Here is a 22478-nt window from a genome sequence, read left to right on the forward strand (position 1 = left end):
ATCCTTTTAAAGGTTTCCTTGTTTAGACATGATTCTTGCCAAATCCCTCACCCCTGTGATAGGTGCAGCCCTGCGAAGGCAATGCTTTCTTCTCTCACGTGACTCACTGAGCGCCTGCTTCAAGCTAGAGACTTGAATAAGAGGATATAAATACTTCTAAGATAATATGTAAGGCCCCCCCTAAGTTCCGTTTAAAAGCAAATATTACTTTATCATTACAATTTAAAACCAAGTAGCTGAACTCATTAAAAGGATAAAGTGGCTCCCACTATCCCACAAGCGTAAAAAGCTTCCAGAAACAGAAAGTAATTTGGAAATGGAGAATTCTTTCTACCTTCCTTCACTACAAACTTATCTGTTCTTGTGTGAAACAAACCATGGATGTGATTTCCAGTGTTTCCAATGGAGCACAAGCAAACAGTTTCCTAACTTCATCTCTTATAAAATCACAAAGACAATCAGAGCCAGCCTAAGGCATGCATGGGTGAGAAGCATTAAGAAAAGGCCGAGTTCTGCCCAGCCTTTTCCCATCTTCAGCACAGACATTGCCCAAACTCTGCTCTATTAGTATTTCCAGAGATATTATGTGTCCATTTGGGGAGTGCTATTAGGGAAAGTGCATGCCATGTTTCTATGATCTCAGTGGTCTTTTCCAATCTTTAAGATTTTTTAATTCTGTGATTGATTTACTTATGAATTTCCCTAACACTTTTCTGTCCAAGGAGAGGACTGCTAGCACAGTCAATCATAAAGAACAGACATTCTCCTGTAGTTACCTCTAAATTTTGGTACAAACCTCAGAATTTAATCACTGTCTCCTTGTTCCAATAATGCTTTACAAAACAGTTCCCTCATGTGTCCACTTTCAGTTTTCATCATTAGATGAGTATTACATTGCACATCTCTACTCAGAGTTTCTTGTGTGAAGCAAGACCTCTTCTTGGGCATGTATGCTGGGTTTCTTGGGTTTGTGTTTGTTTTAATTTACCACACAAAGTAACTTCTATGAGTTTCAGAAGGCATACCTAGACCATAAAAGCAAACCTTAATATGTCACTCTGACTTTTTCATTCACTCTGCAGTACTATGTGCCTGAGTGGCTTTAGATAGGTTGATGAACAAGAGAGTGTCCTGGTTTCCCCATCTAAGACACTGAGATGAAAGAGGTCCTGTGGTTCCTGCTTGGCTTTACACAACACTAATGTGAAAATATGCTTCTCACACAGGCTTTTAGTCTGTGTCTGATGCTGGGCTTCAAGTATTTGCAGACAGAAATGTTTCATGGCACAGAGTAAAGAATAAAGCAAACCTTGGATTCCTGTTCAGGCTCAATAAGAGTGAAAGACAAACTTTAGAACTTTAGTACCTTTTTACTACCTTCACCTGTCTTTCAAAAAAAAACAAAAAACAAAAAACAAAAAGGAAAAAAAAAAGAAAAAAAAGAAAAGAAAAGAAAAAGAAAAAAAGAAAATAACAAGCTAGGAAAATCAAATAAGATCAAATAAACAACTGAACTGAACTTTACTGAACAAATACGTTTTAGAAAAGAAAAAGAAAGAAAAAAAATATTTCTGTGCAATTAATTTAAAAAAGGTTATTTCGCTATTTTGTTTAACATGTTTTCAACCAGCTCTGAAGCAATATTTCTCTCAACCCATAGATAGAAGTTTCTTGAGTAGTGACTTGCATCAGAAACCTCATCTGTTGCAAACACTTTGTGCCTTCCTTGTTTCTCAGAGAGGAAGTATGTGGCCTGTTTGGCAAATGCTGCTCTACATGACAGTGTGAACTTCACAACACACTCATTCGCCTGGCTGCTCCTTAGCTTGATCAGCTAACCCTTACTGGCAGCATGAGAGCAGTGTTGTGACTACAGCTTGTTTGAGAAATACCACAACCTGGAGTATCATGCCTAGCATTTGAAGGTAAAAATTAATTTAATTTCAGATTATCTGCAGACCAGATCAAGTCCTCCTTTTTTTTTTCCTTTTTTTCTTTTATTTTTCTTTCCTTTTCTATGTATAGGGGTACTTTATTTCTTTAGTAATTACAGCATTCAGACCATGGATTTTGAGTACCACCTAAGGTAGAAGTAGAAAAGCTTGCCTTAATCCTTTTCATAAGGACTGGTATTAAACATGGAAGGGACTAGAAGTAGGTGAACTAGAAGATCTTAGATGTCTTTTCCAACCTTAATGATTTTACATTTCTACAGTTCAGTTTCTACTGAAAGCTGGGATTAGGAGAGATGCATAGGACCTCATGGTGCAGCAAAATGCAGCTCACTAACACACAAAATATGAGAAATATCATGGACAGATTAGTGGGCTTCTTCCTCATAGGGTTTAAAGTTTGCATGATGTCGTACTACTGTGTCATTTCAGAGTATTTACAATTTTGCACATGAATTGCCTTGATAGTGATATTACCCTTCTCTTTCCTATGACAAAAATACAAGTGTCTAAAACTTGAAAGGATGCTAATTTTAATTAATGATTAATTAAAGGAAATCCATGTAGAAAATTCAATTTGTTAAATCAGAGCTTTTTATTTTCTTTTCCTCTGAAAACAAACAAACAGAAACCCAACATGAGTGAAATTCAGATTTTACATGTGGGCATTATTGAGAACTGTATTCTAAGACCATGAAGGTACAGATGTCAAATCAGGTAACAAAAATAAAACAAGGTATAACTTATCAAGAATGATATATTTCCTCCTTTTATTAGTCTGCAGTATTACCTGTGGAACTGCTTTTCTTGGGTGTTTATATTTTGGTTTTATTTACTTCTCTTATAATTTCTGTTTCTTTATGTTTACTAACCTTTGATCATTTTAAATATAACTTTGAAAAAAATCCTTACCAAGCAATGGAATTTCCTCCATGCTCTGCCATTTAAGAGCTACAAAGCCACATTTTCTCAGAGAACAGATTATGTGAGAGGAAATTATTACTACATGTGATGCTTGCAGGAACGGAAGGTGCAAACTGTACAGCCGGTTTTTGGGAGGCATGATTTAGGTCAGTAAGATTTCGAATGGTTTCATATTTGCCAAGAGCTCTGCCCTTAACAAAGAAGACACAAAACAGAACTGGGACTGCTGATGTTTCTTTGGATTCCGTTTGGTTACAGAAATAAAGCAGTAAAGCCCACTAGATTGCAGTACTAGTGGGTTTGCAAACTGCTGTGGCTGCAGCAACCCACTTTCACTAAGGTGCACAAATTCAAAGGGCCAAAGCTTGGGAGACTAAAAATGTAGTCTTAATGGTTAAAATAAGGTTTTCCAGCCAGAGGAGGTGGCCAGAGAGCTGTCAGAGCCAACCTTCTACCTGCAGGTAGATCTGGGCTTGATTTGCATCCCAACAGCTGTACCCCTCAGTGCTGATTTGGGGTTGCTACAACAAGGTAAGTTTGGAACCAATCACCTCACCTCAGTTCTTCCCAAACAGCTGTCAGTGAGCAATTTTGTTTGGGTCTGGCACAATTATCTGCTTGTACAACTGAGGGATGCAGCCTCTACTTGTATACCAACCTCAGCAAGCCCTGGAACAGATTGTCTATATTTCAAAAGAATGTAATCTATAAAACTATCATTGCTCCACTATTTACCTGAATGATAAAGAATGAGTTCAGCAACAAGATGCTCTACAGTTCCCTGTTAAGTCTATTTTTGCAGAGCATCTCAGAATTTTAGAAAACCATCATATGATTTATCATAAAGTGATACAATTAATTTAGGTTAAGCTGTTAATACAAGCACACACTACTTAAATCATTAATATCTACTATGTACTTAAGACTTCTGTGCAGTGTTGCTTAAGAAATAAGAAGGACACAAATTAATATGCTGCTACCCTAAAAACAGTGATGTGTCACTGCCAGCATGCAAGTAGAAACAACCTTCTCCCTGCTCAGCTTCCAATTTCTTCCATTTCTATAGCACTGTATAATATCTGACAGTTGAGCCATAGCTTGGGACATTCACTCCACCACCTTTAATGGAACAGAAGACACCTTTGCTCTGCCCAAACACACAATGACAAGTGCCCATGGTGGGAAACCCAGGCTTGAAATGTCATTTTCCATTTAATCACTTTAGATTAGCACATCAGTGGCAGAAGCCCAACCATTCATTTTTTATTTTATTTTTTTTAATTGAACTTTTCTGCTTTGAATTTAGAGAACATCTTGATGTCTCTGCCACCTTCAAGATTTTACTCTGCTACCAGTAGAAATTAGCGACAGTGAAACTTAGCCTGGAAAATGTAATGAGGCAGAGCAAACTGTCGTGCTAGTGACATCAAAGTCCAAAATGCCATTACGCTTCACTGTTACTGAAAGTACTACGTAACACTTCTATTTTCCGTAAGTCAGATTCTTCTAAATGAACGGTACTAAGCTGTATGCTCCATCTTGTTGACAGAAACAAGGTCATATAAAGCAAAAACTTGTATGGTAGAAGTGAGCCAAGCTAGTTTTCCATGTGGTCTACAGAGGTACAAAATAGGCACATGGTGTTACCCATACTCAGTCCTTCTGAACTAGACAGCAAGCAATTCAGATCACAGCACAAGAGAGGGCAAGAGGGAATGGGCTTCAGCTGCACCAGGTAAGGCTCACGCTGGATATTAGGAAAGATCTGATCTCCGTAAGAGCAGTCAGATGCTGGAATGGGCTACCTAGGTAGGTGGTTGAGTCATTGTCCCTGGAGGTGTTCAAGAAACATTTAGATGTTATACTAAGGGAAATATTAGTAGTAGGTGGGCAGTTGGACTGGATCATTTTGGAGGTCCTTTCCAACCTTGGTGATTCTATGATTCTAAAAGAGCCGTGTTTTTAGAAAGTTTGTCAGGCAGGGTAAAACTTTCAGAAGTTTTTCCATCATACACACATGCTCCACATTACTTTTCCAAGTGACTCAGGCACCCCCGACAATGGTGTCCACTTTATCAATGTATCTTAAGAGCATGAAGAAAGGTCCTGAAAGCAGCATGCCACAAGTCTGCTCATTAGACTTGCTTTTCTGGCCCTCAAATACCAGGAGATCCAGAGTAAAGGGGCACGCAGAGGTAGGACTGTATTATTTTTGTGTTTCTTTGTGACACAAAATTTGAATACTATTCTCATCTAACTAATAATCACATATGTTAAAATCCTAAATGGGCATCACCATGTTACCATGTTTAGCACCTATCCAGAATTGCACAAGCTTCTGGTAAGTGCAGCTTGGCATCAGCTTAGATAGAGATGAACTGCCTTTTTAATTACTAGAAAAATATGATTACTGCAGAACAGTGAAGATTCTGTCTGGGTATGAATTCTGGGTTTAGTTATAGAAACTCAGGTGTATTTTAATGGAGAATAATCTAGAGTATTCTATCAAAAGTGACTTTTTGTTCAAATATAAGTACCAATATAGTATGTTTAAAACTAAGGTTACTTTTTTTATCACTAATATTCAGCCTGTAGACTCCTTATATCAGGCAGTGGAAGAAGTTCTTGTGAAGCAGATTTGAGTCACTTGTTAGAAAGGCACTGGTGCAGCTGCATCCTGCAGATGTGTCACAAGCTTGATCCTAAATGTAGACAGCAAGAAGGACAATGTGCCAATTGGTCGGTGAAATAGAGTCATCTACCAAAAGCCTTTGGGAAAAGAGCAAAGAAGTCTGAAAATCAGATGGAGTCGGACTGTGCACTACCTTTCTGCTTTAGCATTGATCTGCTTCCCCTTGATTAGAGGCAAAGTATTTTCCTTTGAATAGTACTTTACTTTATTGTCAAGGGTATCTAACTTTCTCTGAGATGTCAAATATGCACTGTATTAAGCAGTATCATCAAATTCCAAGACAGTTAATAATAACATATCAATGACTTCAGCAGTACAGCTTCTCAAGCAGACACTGCTCCAGCTATCACTGTCAGGTGCTTGTCTGTCATAAGAAAAGCATGCCAAAGGTGGTAATCAGTTTCAAAATATCTATAATAGAGAAGACTGAAAAATACAGATTGCACTTCACTTAATATAAATGCACAGGGTGAAAACTTCCAATCCAAAGGGTAAGTCTGTCTGTTCACTGTTACAGAGAATCAGAATGGGTACATGAGAATAGATTCTCCCTGTCGTTATTTTAGTTCCACTACTGTCTGACAAAGAGTTTCTCATACGTTTACCCAGTGGATAAAATGTGCACAACTGCAGGAGGAGTGCTCTAAGATCAAAGGTTTGGGGGCAATGTGTTCCTTTTTAAGGAAAACAGAGAAGAAAAAAAAGGGGGGAAAATAAAACAAAAAAATAAAAAAGGAAAGAAAAAAAAGAGGAAAAAAGCATTGCCCACATTTGCTGAGATCACAACTGCATCAGAAGAAACGCACTGAACAACATTCTTAGTGCTCGGCAATAGAGCAACACGGCACACGGAGCTGAAAACAGATACGTCAACCTAATCAACTTCTTTGTAGATTAAGAACTCCAAGTGCAGCAACGAACATTTTTATACATAAATGACTGTACGGGCATGGCTTTGCTGTGACTTCCTATTGTGCTGAGGTACTGGTAATGGAAACTTTTACTACATTACGTTCTTCTGAGCAACTTCCCTAGCTGTGGTTTTCTGCTATTCCCCTGATAAAAGCACCAGAGGGGTGAGAGTTTAGCAAATATGTAAAACTCTCACATGAATTTGAGACACATTCTCAAAAGTAAAGCCGTAACACATTGGAGACACCAAAACTGGGTTATTTTTCATGTGTTGGCACAGCAGGTGTTATTCTGCAGTTTAAATGCAATGTTTCCTTTGATTTAGTTCTGAAGAGCTTTGACGGAGTTTGAGAGCGCAATGGGAAACACTATGAGAACACCAAGAGCCTCCACAGAAGGAGGAGAAGAAACAAATGTGGCAAGGCAGACGGGTAAGGACTCATTTAATTTCTTTCGAGAGCAAAAAGGTGTTCAAAATACATGATACATTCAGTCATGCATCTTCCTTGGTCTGACAGAAAAACCAGGCAAGTGGGAGGTTTCCCTGTGGGAGGAGGAGGGCACCTGTAGACTGTTTATTTTTAGATATGTCCTAGCCCAAAGTTCCAATAATTACTTTAATTAAACAGATATAGTACATTAATACTTCTACATGCTGGGGCCTCCTAAAGACGTTCCTTCCAATTCAGAAAGAACTGGCACACTGGAAATGGCAAATAACAAACTTTGATAAACTTCCATGTGATGTTTTACTCATTGTTTTCTCTTGAGTTGTAATTTTCATCTTCTTAAATGCTAAAAATCATAATGACATTACATTAAAACTGAACCTGAAATTTACTCTTGCGCAGTTGTATTAAAGGTAGTACGTGGCCATCTTTCCATGTCACTAGGTTTATCAACTAAGGGTATACAAAAACAGACATTTCACAGCTCAAGCTTGCAAAGGGCAAATCTAATGCACCTGCTCCAAGCATGCACAAATGAGAAAATTAAATTGCAAAACCCTCCATAGGTTGATAAAGATTGTGTGTCTGAGACGGAAACCGAGAAATCTCCACTGACCTCCCACTCCCAAACTGCAAGTGAGTGGGTAGAGACTATGCACAGCCCATATGTCTCATCATGTTGCAGTGTGCCAGACAAGTGCTGCAGTAAATTGCTCCCCAGAGGTGCAGAGGGGGAAAAAAGTGTCATTGTCTTTAGGGGGTGGGAGGAGGATGCTAATCAAAATACTGGGAATATAAGGATCACCCACTTGTGCCACTTGGCTTTGTAAGGATGGAGAATTAAGCTGTTTTCATGAATACTGGAAGGAAATACAGCCTGCTTTTAGCATTACCAAGCAGCAGTATAGCCCTAGGTCCTGATAAAGCAAAGACCAAACAGTGGCAAATCAGGGACACATAATATGAACCACCCATTTATTTACTTGTGAAGAGTGCTTATTCTGATCTTCTCAACAACTGCGATCATAAATACCAAGCTGTCATTCCTTCCAATGACAAATAGAACATATCCCTAAACAGATGTAGATGGCATAGTGATCTCTATGGGAAATTACCCATATAGGAACTAAGAACTCAATCCCCTTGCGCACTCCTACACATCTAGCACATGCAGAGCTTGTTTAAGCTCCCAAAGGCAGCTTAAAATGCCTGCATAGTTCTTTTGATCTCTCTTAATCTCGATCAGGCCAGTAACTTTCATAACAGCTTAAAAGGTGCACTAGTTAAAGTCAGGCACACAGGCATCAGCACTACCATTCAAACCCAATGGAAACAATATATTTTTTTAATGGAACACAGTACTAAAAACAGATATTGAGAGAATCCAATGAGTATGTATGTATTTAGTTTCCTGAGCAGATCAAACTCTAAAAGATGTTATCAAACTGAAGTTTTCCCTCATGCTAAGAAGAGACACCTTTACTTTAGGAAAGGTGGAGGATCTGATCCACAGACTTATAAGAGTCCAACTACTTATTGGGAAGAGTGGCTCATTTCTATGGGGCGGAATGAAATGAAGGACTGGAATAGAAGGGAAAGGAAAGAAAAGAAGATAAACAGAAAGAGTGAGACAATCAAGGAAGATATTCTTGGGAGACACTCAAGGTCATGCTGGATGGGGCTCTAGGCAACCTGTTCTAGCTATGTATGTCCCTGTTCATTGCAGGGAAGTTGGACTAGATGACTCTTCCAACTCAAACAATTATATGTTTCTATGAATTGCAGTTGCAAAATTGATCCATAATGCAAATGCCCTTGTCAGACACCTGTAAGTCTCTTGTGCAGCTTGAGAGCTGCAATCAGGGCATAGCTCAGTACCTTTCTCACCTCCAGCACATGACCCTTAGTTCTGAAATAAGGAAAAATGCATATCTTCAAATATGACAGCACTCCATCTAAAAGCATATTGTGTGGGTGTCCCTGACAAGACTTAGTAGCACTAAGACATTATCAGAGGTCGTGAGCCCAACGCCTCTTTTATCCACCCTGGGGACCTTGAATTGAGTTAATCCTTTTTGAGCCGTGCACTGCTGCACCTGCATAACTCTCACTTCTCGAGCTGGCTGGCTTAGATCTAATTTGGGTACATGTCAGTGTTGTTCTGCAGCCACACCTCATGGCAGACGCACAGTGAGCCACCCAGGCACACCACTGCTCTCCTTTAGCCCCTCTGGGATTTGATATGCCATAAATCACAGTATTTGTGTCAGACATTAAAGCTGGAACCATGCAGGAATTAGGATTTGGATGCACCGCCTGTGTTCTCCCTCCTCTCTTGAACTGTTTGGTAGTCTGTTCACAGCTGGCCTCTGACTGAGTACTTTGGGGCATGCAGGATTAGGTTTCACACCTTTAAAGAAAGACATCCAGCCATGCAGACATCTAAAACTAGCTTGTATTTCATACTCATCTTTCTCTCCTTAAGAAAAACAACCCAACACACAACAGCAACGACAACAAATAATTATAATAAAAAAAACCACAACACCTTACTGAATGGAAATGATTCAGCGCTTCGATCTTTCCACTCTAGCTTTTGAGCTGTTCCATTTCACCTGTCACCTACACACTTAAACTGTGGAGGAGAGGTTTTGTTAGAAGGAAGCTCAGTCAGTATAACTGAAATTTGAGTGTGGAGAAACAGGGTAATCTTTTTAGCCTTTAGGTTTCAAGGCTTTGTCTTTGAAAAGAGCTTGTATGGGTTTTGTGAAACACTGTAGAGTGTGGTGGGGTATTTCACATGACCAAAAAAACCAGTGAGGTTTGATTTAAATACCAATTAAAATGAAGGCTTGTTAGTGGAGTGGGAAACTTGAAAGGTTTTGCATAATATAAGTAAGTACACACATTTTAAGTGGTTGCATGGATGCAGCAGCCAGCCCTATGATTAATTCCTTCCTTTTCAGACCTCCAAATTCACAAGCAAAAATGAAACTAAAACAGATATAAAGATGAAAACGTAATCAAAGTACTGCAGATCTTTGTATAGCTGAGAAAAGATGATGTTCTCTGCAGCACATAACAAAATGCAAACCACCACGTACAATAGGAAAGAGGGCAGAAAAGGACTTGGTTTCCACTCTTTCAGCACAGAAAGAGAATGCTTAGAAAGGATATAAATTTTTAAAAAACCATCGCTAAATTCTGTTTCACAGACAAAGGAGATTTTTCTTAATTTTTAGAGCATTACAGGAAAATGATGAAAAGCTTGTTTAGCACAGAATATCTGCAGTATAGCTCAATGAATAATATAGGATACAGTTGACTAATCATGGCATGGGTGATACGAAGTTGCTGGACTAGTTTTTTTCAATTCAGTGACACCAACTAAGAAAACCATGTAATAGTAACACAGCATGTGCTGACAAAATTAATTTGTGTCTTCTCCAGACTCCAGACACCCATATATCTATAAGGATTCTTACTAATTGTATCATAGGATACATGTGGCAAGAGCTTAGAAAAATAAACAGACTTACAACCATTTGGAATATAAACATGAAAGGACTTCCTGCATTGTGTAATGCTAGCCTCTGTATCATAGAGCTACTCAAAATTAACTGAGAAAATGTTGCTTTCTATTTCTTTTAAATGATGGATATGGAATATTTTTCTTATCACATATTTTTACTATCACTGCTGTAAGGACAACTAGAAGTGTTAAAACTCTCCTCTTGAACAGACCACTAAGATCATCTAGTCCAACTATCAACTCACCACCACCATGCTCATAAAACCCACTGTTGTTCACTTCCAAATCTCCCGGCTGTCAGGATATGCTGGGTGCTCCTGCAGGATGAGGAGCTTTTCAATGCTTGGTGGTCAGTTTTGTCCGAAGTGCAAGACTTCATCCATCAGGAATCCAAGGACTCAACACATGTCCTTAGAGTGCTGCAAGACACAGTCTCATCCTGAGTGATGTAAAAGTCTTCTTATCTCTTTTCTGAACTCAGTTCTGAGACTTGCACCTACATAATGATTTAATTAAAAACATCCATTTTGCCTCCCTTTGTTAATGGAAAATAAGGAGCATCATGTGCCACCTCTAGGACACATTCAACACAAGAAAGAGAACAAGGGCCTCTGGCTGTTCATTGAATTGATTTAGAAAGGTGGTGGGAAATAGGCAATTATAGCTACACTTACATTGCCCTTTACCTGAACTAATTTCATGATTTCAAAAAGTACCAGGGGTGCTAAACACTGGAACAATGCAACACACACCTTCATCTCCTTAAAGGAATGTATGGTCAGAGTTGCAGCTGGAGGCACTTAGAGACACAGACATTCATCAAATCTAAGTTGCCTCATAATATTATAAATCTTGATATTTTCAAACTGATTATGTCCTTTAAATATGATATTTACTAGAAGTGGCATAAAATTAGCTAGTTATAATTAACAAGCTGGCCTTTTTTTTTTTTTTTTCCTTCATTTCTAATATCTTCACATTTTTCTCCAAAGTTATAGGCTCTTTATGACTTTCTATAAAACAGAACATATGCATTTTTTTCCCGTTTCTCCTTCAGAACTCTATCATATTGTTAAGCGGCATTTTCTGTCTCTTTTTTAACAGGTCAGGAAAGTGATTTCCTTGCTGTCCTCTATGACTATCCTTCAGCAGACATAAGCCAACCTATATTTCACGTAGGAGAAAAACTACGTGTGCTATCAGAGTAAGTAGATTTATATATATATATATATTTAAATTGGCTTTTGTAACAATTGATGCAAAGTTATGTTTTATGTAGATGACTCCAAGTGGATGCAGTTCAGCAAAATGAACCAACAAGGAAAGATTCTCAGCCATAGTGTAAATTTCCCTAGATTTTAAAGATTAGAGATTTCATTTTTTTCTTAGATCCTTTGAAATGTCTTCTGATGATGGATTCAGGCTATAATTTTAAATACGACTCAAAAGAGAATTCTGCTTTAAAAATGTTTTTCGGAAAGCACTCTCATACTTGTGGAAAACAGAGTGAGCAAAAGTAGTTTGAATCAGGTAGAAAAGGAAAATGATTCTGAATTTGAAGTATCTCTTTCACTCTAACAATACAACAACTCCTTCATGGTTAGAACTTTGAATTTCATCCTGCATTTAAGGCAACTATAACAGAAATAAAATACTTGTTCTGTATTTTTAAAATTCAGTCTGAATTTTTTTAAATGGGAAGAAAAAAAAAATAAATTGCCATTTCTACGCAAAAATTTACAAACCTCATAAGGAACCAGGCTCACGAAAAATAATTATACTAGTTTAGACTGATCTTAAATATAGTGCAAATATTGTCACACGCCAGAATAAGCACACTTCTAGAACAATGGATGGCAGTAGATCAGTTATTCCTTTTTGCACAACTTGTATCTGCATGTGATGACCTCCTAGGAGTTACTCAGCCCCTGTTTTCACAGCTTAAATAGAAATGAGAGATGTCATTTTTGCAGCTGCAGGAGCAGACAGATTTAAGAGGAGATAAAAGACATTCCTATCAGAGAAACCCTTTAAGGATCTCAAATTCATGGCAGACTTCTTTAATTGGAGAAGCCAGAACATGAAATGTTTGGAGAACAGAAGTATTCAAGAGAAGTATCACAGGTGCTTCATGAATTCTCAGATACTTCTCTCATATCTGTATACAGACTTCTGATCTGACCCAGAATGGCTGTGACCATGTTCTGCTGACATAGTGCTTTCCCTGAACCTGGAGATCAAAAGTCTCAGTCAGTACCACAAGATTTTTTTTTTTCTGATACAGAGAATCAGTGTAACTCTCTATGAATCTATGATCACCTTTGCCTGGAAATCCCACCTTAAAGCCTTGCTCCCAACTTTAATCATCACAAAACTACATATACCTATAACAATGGGAACTGTATGTATCATTTGCATGTATGTGTTGTATAATATGATCTGTTAGACATAAAACATCCATAAGGACTAGGCTACTACAGTAGCAGTTTTTATCATGTTAATCTGTTATGTAATCATCAAGATCATCTGCTAACTAACAGGAGCCAAAGTTAAGCCTTGATAAGATCTTTACTCTTCCTGATTTGGATCAGCTTATGCAAAGACAAAAAGCAATGCTCTGTGCAAAGCACATTGTCCTAATGGAGGACTCTGTTCTTCCCAACCGGGAAGATGTTAACAGGAACTATTTGCATACAGGTTTTTGCTATCTGTACATAACCTTTAGGTTTATTCATTCTCTCAAGTCATTCAAAGAAGCCAGAGTGGAAGAGAAAAGCAGCACGGCAGGCATGATCAAAACACAAGTGAGAAGGAGTTAGCATGGAGAAGCATTAGAAGACAGCACATACTGCTCTTATATTAACTGTTTTTCATCCTTCAACCAAAGCAATTAAGTGTATTAGAAATCAACTCTGTGAATCATACCAAGAAACTACAATTCTTCACAGATGCTGATGATTGCTGAAGGTTGTCAGAATCGGATCAAGATCACTGACAGAATTCTTTACTCTCCACACTCAACCAGGAGCCTGATATACCAATGAATTTAGTTTGTGCCAGTAGGACCAGCTGTCCTCCAGAGAAATACCCCAGTGTATATGACTTCTGTGGCTCCTGCCCCAAAAGGGACATGCTGCTCTTGGACTTTTAACCATCACTGGGATTTTACAGCATTAATAATACTACAGTTTGTAGGGAGGTATATGCTGAGCGTCTCCAGTTTTCTTATGGGTTCTATCTGGGAGTCCTGTGGTAAAACAAACTAACAAAAAACAGTTCCTAAACTTTTAAACTATTTCACAACACAACCACAAACAAAACTTCCTGAAACTTCCAACTCTAAATAGCAAACTTCTCTTTTTCCTTCAGTTCATACTTTCTGGACCGTGATGCCAGTCATTGCAAGCCAGGAGGTTTAACTTAGGGTTTGCAACTCAGTTGTCTTGACCTAGACTAACTGAGTATTGAATCTGCTGTCTGGGAATTATTTGGAAGCATCATTTTGGAACTGCCATAAAAAGAGTATTCAAACACTATTATTTGGATGCAAATTCTTAAAGGAAAAGGTGGAGAAAAAAAGCATAAATCATCCTAACTCAGCACTGACATAATTCCTTTGGTTAGTTTGTAAAGCACTGCAACATCCCTGTGAAAATTTTTATTACTGCTTTCCAAAGGGACTTGAAAGCTAAAGCTGGTATTCAGTTCATCAATAACCTATAGTAGATCAATGAAGAAACATATGCCTGGTCACATACATCTGTCTTCTCTTCCCTTATTCTGCAAGAGGAACTACAAGGCTGTCTAGACACAGCATGCTCAGCCACAAGCTGAGTGTCTTGGATACCAAGAGAAGTCTAGCTGTGGGAAGACAGAGCACAGCAGGGTTTAACCACTGCATATTTACCCTTCTTCTTTTAACTACAGAAAAAATATTTTATTTCTTAGCAACTGAGATGGAAAAAATGCAGCTTATTTCTGTGTCCAAATTTAATCTTAAAGAAACTACTCTAAATGAAACAAACTTGGGTCCATTTCTGAGTGTGAGAATTCAAGAACACAGATAGAAGGTTACAGCCCAGCCTGTATGTCTTAACTCACTTCTAAAATGAGGACAAGCTCTGAAAATGCATCTGAAAATATCCCTTGTCTTGCTTTCACAGTGAAGGAGGTTGGTGGAGAGTCCATTCCCTTACAACAGGACGAGAAAATTACATTCCAGGGAAATATGTAGCAAAGGTTTATCATGGGTAAGTAAATGCATTTCCCATAACAACTCAATACTAATTTCTGTCTGTTTACTACACTGATTAAAGTTATTCATTGTTATAAAACAACACCAAGAATAACTGAAAAGAAATTTTATTTATTGATAGCCTGATGTAATTCCTCATGTCTCAGCTCCCTTGAAATCTGATATCAATTTTAGAATATATGAAAATAAAAAACATAGTTTTTTATATAACTGGAAGGGTCAAAAAACTTGATTTCATAGGAGATACTCAAAAATACTTCTATTGTGTGGACTGATTTTTACTTCTAAGATCTCAAGAAAGTGATCTGGCTGAGAAAAAGCTTTTTACAAAAAGTAAAATGTAGGTCCTATTTGCACATGATAAAACAAAAACAATCAACCCACAAACAAAGAGAAAGACAAATAAGTCATTTATGAATGTAACCTTTCTCAATGAAAGAGCTAAGGAATATTCAAAGCTCTCTTGTTGCCCTAGACAACAGTCAGGAAGAAAACACTGAAGCATACATTTATGTTTTTCTAGAAAAGGAGTTTAACACCTGTTTAATCTTAAGCATACGAAGTGTGAACTTCATTGGGATTTATGCAAGTGCTTAAATTTTAATATGTTCTATACCCTCTTGAAACAGAGATGCTTTTCAAAATGCGAGGCACAGGCAGGAGCTTTCCATTACCATTTCTGAAGTTTCCCCAAGACAGGATCAAACACATAAGAATAACATTACTTTAAAGCACCAGTGACTCCTACACTACTACAGCAAGTTCAGCTGTATCAGTACTGACTAACTGTAGAAAAATAGTGTGTCAACTTATCAGGAAAATTGGTAATGCCTTTTGCCTTATTCAATAAAAAACAATTAATTTAAACAACTGGACTGTTCCCTAGCATAAGATGAATAATTTTATTTGGGGTGCATTCCCTGTACAATAAAATACAATCTGTGTTACCAAAAGTTGCTTAAACAAAGAAGAAGAAACTAAAGCATCTCTAATGCCACAGATGTGCCATCGATATGTTACATGGACATAACCCTACCAATGCAGATAAAGGTAGCTTGAAAAGTTTTGTTTGCCGTAGTAAGTCCAAGACTTCTTTGTTCTTCTCTTAGTCTCACAAAAGCTATTTAAGCTCAGCATGTGAAAATGGAGAGCAAGATTTTCTCCATAAACTGAAAAATATGCCTGGACATAGTTTAGAGAATAACTACAGTTGTTTTTGCAGTCACTTTTCCTGGCAAATGCTGTACTTTCACGACCACATGCTGCTCTGTTTCACTGGAGTCCAAATTTCAGAATTTGTTTTTTCCTGCTTCACAGCTGGCTATTTGAAGGGCTGGGAAGAGAGAAAGCAGAAGAACTTCTACAGCTCCCCAACACCAAGGTCGGCTCCTTCATGATCAGAGAGAGTGAAACTAGGAAAGGTGAGGAACACTTTTTCCACTTTGATCTCAGGCACAAACAGTTTTACGAGCCTTAATTCTCTCCCCATCCCTCTCCATATGGATAACCTCAAAAAAAGGCACCCTGTGCAACATTCCAGTCTTCACCGGTCACCTATGCTATGAACAGTGCTGAAAAGAAGGTTAACCACGGCCTTGGAAAGTTCCACAGGCACCAGCATAAACAAGACACAGTTGTTTAAACATTATTATTCACTTTGGTCACATCTAAAACTTATTAGGCAGTGAGAATTTTCGAGCAAAAGAAATATTGTAGCTTTGTCCTGATCTGCAAACAATTGGCTGAAAAAGTCATAAAATACATATAAAATAGAGAGGATGATGGATAATTAGGTTTCCCATGTAAGCAGGCAGTTCTTTCGTATATTTCCCCAAAATTACGTCTTCATTTTCTTTACCATTATTCCATCTGTTTTTCTAAAGTACTGATTATTAGAACTACTGACTCTAAACTATTCCATCTTCCTAAGAAATTTATTAAATTGATTTCCCACCTCTCATCACCCTTTTTCTTTGCTAATATATAAGTTTTCAGCATAAGCCAAAAGAATTTTAATTATGATGCAAAATAGGAATTTTAGTGTTCACACTTCACTATTTTTTTCAAGGGGAATACATCTCCCATTGTCCACTGTAATATCTTCTGATTACCACATTAACAGATACTAGCTACTACGTTACTGAAAGTTAATTAAGACAGGTGATTAAAATCAGGAACCTGGCACATGAGTCCAGTCCTTGTGTTCAGGGAAAGGCAAACATAGAATCATAGAATCATAGAATTACTCAGGTTGGAAAAGACCTCAAAGATCATCAAGTCCAACTGCAGCCAAACCATAGTACCCTAACTCTAACAGCCCTCTGCTAAATCATATCTCTGAGCACCAGAACAACTTCTGTGGAGGCCCATTTCCCTTACATCATCTCAGAAAATACTACATCAGTAAATGTACAAGAAAAATACATCAGAAATTTAGAATCAATCAAAATCCAAGTCCCAAATTCTGGGCACTTTATTCATTATACTTAAAATGTAGAAAATTAAGACAGACATTGAATTCTGTAAGAACTTTCTGGGACCTTTTGAAACATTGTACCGTTTGGATTTCAACTATCCCTGCAGAATTGGGACTTGACATTGTTATAATCAGTCCTCCTTTTTCTCCAGGATTATATTCCTTGTCAGTGCGGCACAGGGAGGTGAAACATTACAGGATCTTCCGCCTTCCAAATAACTGGTATTACATCTCTCCACGGCAAACCTTTCAGTGCCTTGAAGACCTCGTAAATCACTACTCAGGTACAACAGCAACAGCCAAATAAACCTATTTTCCACTAGCAACTGTAAAACTCTGTATCAAAGCTCCAGAGCAAGAGGTTTTCCCTATGTCCAAGACTTGCAACTGCTACCATAGAACAACTAGAAAAAAAATGATTGGTTTATATCTTCCACCTTACTTTTGATCCTGAAGATAAGTTAGACACTGCTGACAGTGGGAATGGGAATGAACCCGAGAACTCAAAAAGATACAGATATGTTCTGCCTGTATTGGCTTAAGTTATTGTATGCCCATATGACTGTGCCATTAGAGCTGTCTGTAACACAGTTTTGGTCAAAACGTTACTGTCTAGCACCTCCTTAGACAAGTTTTACTTACAGTTTGGAAATGTCACAGGCCACAGTCATCCCGCTGCTTCCTTATCAAGGAACAGCCAATGTCAAAGTTTAGGGGTACAAAAAAAAATTAAGCTTTATAGGTGAAAGTCTCATTTTTGTGCCCAGGGCCATAGGTCAGCTATGGCTTCATATACTTCAGTATTTCTGCTGTTTATTCATTTACCATACAGACAGATAGTATCAGACATGCAAGACCAGATTTTGAAGTCAAGTTCTCTTTGATATCCTTGTCTACAGCAGAAAATGCTCAGAAATTTTGACATTTTTTTCCCTAGTTAATTGCATAAGAAAACTATGGTTGAGTTAATGAGTACAGATCATCTAAGCGGTTCATCTGTTAGTTTAAATCTAGATTCAGCTGTCATATATACCAATATCAACCTAGTGGATTGCACCTGCTTCAACAGCTATTTTCCAGATTTATGACAATTTAACAGGCATCAGAGAGATGACACAACAAGCAACACAATTAAGAGACTGCAGTTATGGTACATTAAAATAAGAATGCTCTAAAATGAAAGAGAAAGCAGAATTGAAAAAAAAAAAAAAAGGTTGCATAAAAGTTATGACAGGTTCTGGGCTTTAATTAGTAATGGGTACAAAGTATAAAGCCACAATATTTGCATATTACATGGGTAAATGAAAAAGGGTATTCTGATAAACTGGAAAAAAAAGAAAAAAACAGCTGAAAACACCTCACTTTCAAAACATTTGAGTCCAGTGATATAGTTGAGTGAGAATTTAAAGAGAGTAATATTTTTCATTGCATTTTAGTTATCTGACATCTTTCTCTGTTTAGAAAGGAAAAAAAAAAAATCAAATACAAACATTCTGAAAAATAATTATAACGACTTGAGTTATAGATGTAAGAGAGAACATAATGAAATTTAACTCCTCTCCTTGCCCCTGCATGTGATATTGCAGAATATCAGACTGGAAAAAAATAGGTTATCCCTAACAGTGCATCTGAAATCAATCCAAGAATTCAAGATAAGTACAGATAGGCTTTGCTGAAATAAAGCTTGGAGGTCTAAAACATCAACATTATCAATGACAGAAGAATATATGCAATGTTTGTAGGGGAGCAAGGAGGAGACAATGGAGAAAAAGAGATGAAAGCTATCTGAATGCAACATGAACATGTAAACTGGCAACAGTAAACCTAGAGTCATTCCAAACAGAATAGGTCCAAACAGAATCCACTCTGAGTGGTTGTATCTTGTATCTTGTATCTATTTTTTTGCACGGGTGAGAGGATGGAAAGCAAAAGCAGAACTCACTAGAGACTCAGGAAGCTTGGGTTTAAGTCTCTGATCTGTTGTAAAATTCCTTCTAGATTTTTGGCAAATCTATTACTCTGTTTCTCAGTTGCTCACTCATACTGTGGGAAACATACCCCTTGATAAATTAAAAAGCAAAGATACTAGGAAAAGAAGTTGAGCCTGTGTCATAGCTTTCTTGCTGAGAACACAGTGAAGGATTAACTTCATATGTCTTCATTTCCCTGTTCAGAAGTTGCTGATGGTCTCTGCTGCGTCCTTACAACACCCTGCCTTACCCAGTGCACTAGTAACCACAGCATAATGAATCAAGTTCCTCCTGTGGTGATGAGGAATAAAAACTTCAACTGGAGAAGCATTCACAGGTACCACAAACAACACAAGCTGCCATAAATAACAAATCATTTTTCCAGTCTTACATGTACTTTCACTTACAACACAGGAGAAGCAGCCATTTCCTTCTACAGAGGCCAGTTTTAAATCTTCCAAGCTGTTGACAGCATGTGAACCCATGAGAACTAGATGTTCAGCTCTCTAACTGCTAATCTTAGTACTTTAACCTGCAAAAGTATAGTTACAGCATTAAATCACTTCTACCCAGCCAGGATCATGGTTGCATCTGTCCACTGGGACTCATGAGCCCTCTTTGCCATGGGGGAAGAAGTAAGAGACAGACCATAATCCATGCTCAGGCCCACCAGTACTTTCATTTGCCTCCAAATACAAGATAATTTTGTGCTTTATTGAAGTCCACTTTTTTCCTACAGATAAGAAGGAAAGAATGTATAGAGAGGCCTTCTAATATGCTCAAGAACAGACATCAGTATTGTACTGTTTTAGAAAATCACTACGAGACAGAAATGTTTAATGATTTATAAGATGGGAATTTTTTGTGAAATAAAATTAACATTGTTTGGCTCAGTAAGTGTTAATACTTGACTAAGTTTATGTATCTGGAATTCTAATGACATTTCATACTTTTAAAGGTTGGAGATGACTGGAGATACAGAAAGCACACTGGCAGCAATAGATGATTCCTGTCTCAGCTATGGCCTGAGGGAAAGCATTGCTTCCTACCTCTCCTTGACAGGGGATGACAACTCTTCTTTTGTGAGTGCCAGAAAGAAGAAAGCACAGTCTCTTATATACACAGGGAGTAAGCATAAGAGTACCCTTCACTTGCCACCTACGTATTTTGACAACTGACCTGGAGACAACAAGGTAGAAAATGGAAGCTGTGCCCTTAACAGAGCATCCTGTGGTCCTGCAGTACTTCAGCAGCTGAGGGATAATGTATACCAGCTGGCGATAAAACTCTGACTGTGGTTCTACATTTTACCTTCTGAAGGTTGACCAGAGACCTTTGAAAGGGTCCTATCTCATGCTATATAATGCAATTGTGATGTGTGCACCTGAAATTAGAAACTGCTCACTAGCAAGATAAACTGAGACACTCTAAGCCAAGAATCTAGTAAGGCAAAGGATTCTTCAGTAAGGATGATGCCCACCATTGTACAAAGGTGACTGGACACAAAAAGACTAACTGCAGCTTGAGACTGTGAATTAAAGTCTTAGTCTACTACTCTCTACAAGGCTTAAAGTCATGTCTACAGAATCTACCTACGCTGAGAGAAAGAACCTTTTTCCTTCTCCATACATACTCACTCATCATTATCAGTGAGCTGGAAAGTCTCCAAGAAAATGTCAAGTAATTGGCATCCAAGAAACACCTCATTCTACTGACTGTACACATCTGTCATTTCTACCTTCGGGGGAAAAGAAAAAATAACATCTTCGACTTTCCAAGTGGCTTTTAATTCAGCTGGGTGTAATGTCCTGTAGAGTCACGGAAAGATCACAAAATGAAGACAAGGCTTAACTCACTGAGATGTTCTTTCTAAAGCCTGAGATGGAAGAACAAGCATATCCAAAAGCAGAACCTAACTGCTCTTAATCCAGTGGATATTCATCAGAGAACAAAGTGGGGGGTTTTGTTTGTTTTGTTGGTTGTTTTTTAAAATGAAAAGTAAAATATTGTACTATAAAGTCTAACTGCAAAGGTAGGCTTGCAAAGGAGTGACCTTTGAGTAGAGGAACTGAACCCCATCTCCTGAAGGCACGCCATATTTATGTATAATATTTATATTAATATGAGCTTTTTAATAATTAAACTAATAGAACAAATCAGAAACAGTGGATGTTGAAGAGTTTACTGAACATCTTGTCTGAAGTATTATTGCTTAAAAATTTCTTAAAGCAACTGGGTTGTTTTAAATATCACAGACTAGAGAAGTTTTCAATGTACATGTACCCTTGCCAAACTGAAAGAAGTCTGATAATGACAGATCAAGGGGGAACGACTTTAAAATAAAAGATAGTAGATTTAGTTTAGATATTAGGAAAAAATCTTTATTCCAAGGGTGATGAGGTGCTGGCACATGCTGCCCAGAGAAGCTGTGGATGCCCCATCCCTGGAGGTGCTCAAGGCCAGGTTGGATGGGGCCCTGGGCAGCCTGAGCTGGTGGATGGCAACCCTGCTAACAGCAGGGAGTTGGAACTGGGTGATCTTTGAGCTCCCTTCCAACCTAAGCCACTCTGTGATCCAATCAGATTGCGTGGTCCTTGGAACTTGACTCGTGTTTACTGTGTAAATTATGTAGTCACATCTGGGGACATAAGATGCTGCAATTTATGTACTTGAGTGGGCATCTTTTCAATCCAATGTGCTGCTGTACTCCTTTCCCTTCCCTTTCCTCTTCTTCTTCTTTTGTTTTCTTTCTTTTTTTTTTTTTTTTTTTCTTTTGGGGGCAGGGGTGTGTGTGGAAAGTTGGGTGCAGATTTGAGTTTTGAGACAGAGGGAATTTCGTTTATATGAATTCCCTCTGCAAATATCTCATGGCACATATCTGTGCATTCCATAGATCTTACAGTAGATCATTTGCACTAGAAAGAGGGCAAGAGAAAGTCAGAGAATGAAATAGTTTAAACATACTTCAGAATTTTAAAAGTGAATGTAGTTTGGATGATAAACCTTGAATAAAAGCTTTGAACGAAAAGCAAAATCAACTCGGGTACTCTAGATGTTTGTATAATCTAATTATTACTGTTACTAATCATTAATTTGTTACTGTGGCAACTGTATTGTAACCAGTGAAATGTATATGGGGAGCATTACAGATTTCTAAGTCATGATTTGCATTTATCAAAATAACACCCAGGAGATAATTTGTATTGCTTTAAAAGATTGAAAAGCTGGCAAACTATTACAAGCACCCAGTCTTACGGTGATACATTATCTTTGACACAACACAACAAAAACTCTAAAAGTACTGGGCACTTGGAAA

General features: G+C 37.9%; 2 protein-coding genes across 3 annotated transcripts in view; one reads left to right on the plus strand and one right to left on the minus strand.

The window, feature by feature from the left end:
• Positions 1 to 22478, minus strand: part of TG (thyroglobulin) — a gene marked incomplete at its 5' end in the record, with an annotated part of 130564 nt that overhangs the window by 34181 nt on the left and 73905 nt on the right. The gene's annotated exons all lie outside the window — the stretch shown is intronic.
• SLA (Src like adaptor) lies at positions 1775 to 22359 on the plus strand. 2 transcript variants are annotated; one of them, XM_085536962.1, is made up of 9 exons: positions 1829 to 1925; positions 2581 to 2669; positions 6806 to 6911; positions 11566 to 11665; positions 14625 to 14711; positions 16034 to 16137; positions 17345 to 17476; positions 19367 to 19499; positions 20121 to 22359. In XM_085536962.1, the coding sequence occupies exons 3-9, from the start codon at positions 6839 to 6841 to the stop codon at positions 20338 to 20340; spliced, it is 849 nt and encodes a 282-aa protein (XP_085393088.1). In that variant the 5' UTR covers positions 1829 to 1925; positions 2581 to 2669; positions 6806 to 6838; the 3' UTR covers positions 20341 to 22359. The 2 variants fall into 2 exon arrangements, with proteins under 2 accessions (XP_015711795.2, XP_085393088.1); XM_015856309.3 differs by lacking the exon at positions 2581 to 2669 and having other exon boundaries at positions 1775 to 1925.

The sequence above is a fragment of the Coturnix japonica genome, chromosome 2 (genome assembly GCF_054131305.1).
Source record: "Coturnix japonica strain WE chromosome 2, WE-NBRP24, whole genome shotgun sequence".
In the NCBI taxonomy this organism is placed as follows: Eukaryota; Metazoa; Chordata; class Aves; order Galliformes; family Phasianidae; genus Coturnix; species Coturnix japonica.

Coding starts and splice junctions, on each gene's coding strand:
- SLA (XM_015856309.3), top strand. CDS start 6,839: ATGGGAAACACTATGAGAACACCAAGAGCCTCCACAGAAGGAGGAGAA. Junction 17,477..19,366: donor CCTCGTAAATCACTACTCAG/GTACAACAGCAA, acceptor TTCCCTGTTCAG/AAGTTGCTGATGGTCTCTGC. Junction 19,500..20,120: donor AACTGGAGAAGCATTCACAG/GTACCACAAACA, acceptor ATACTTTTAAAG/GTTGGAGATGACTGGAGATA.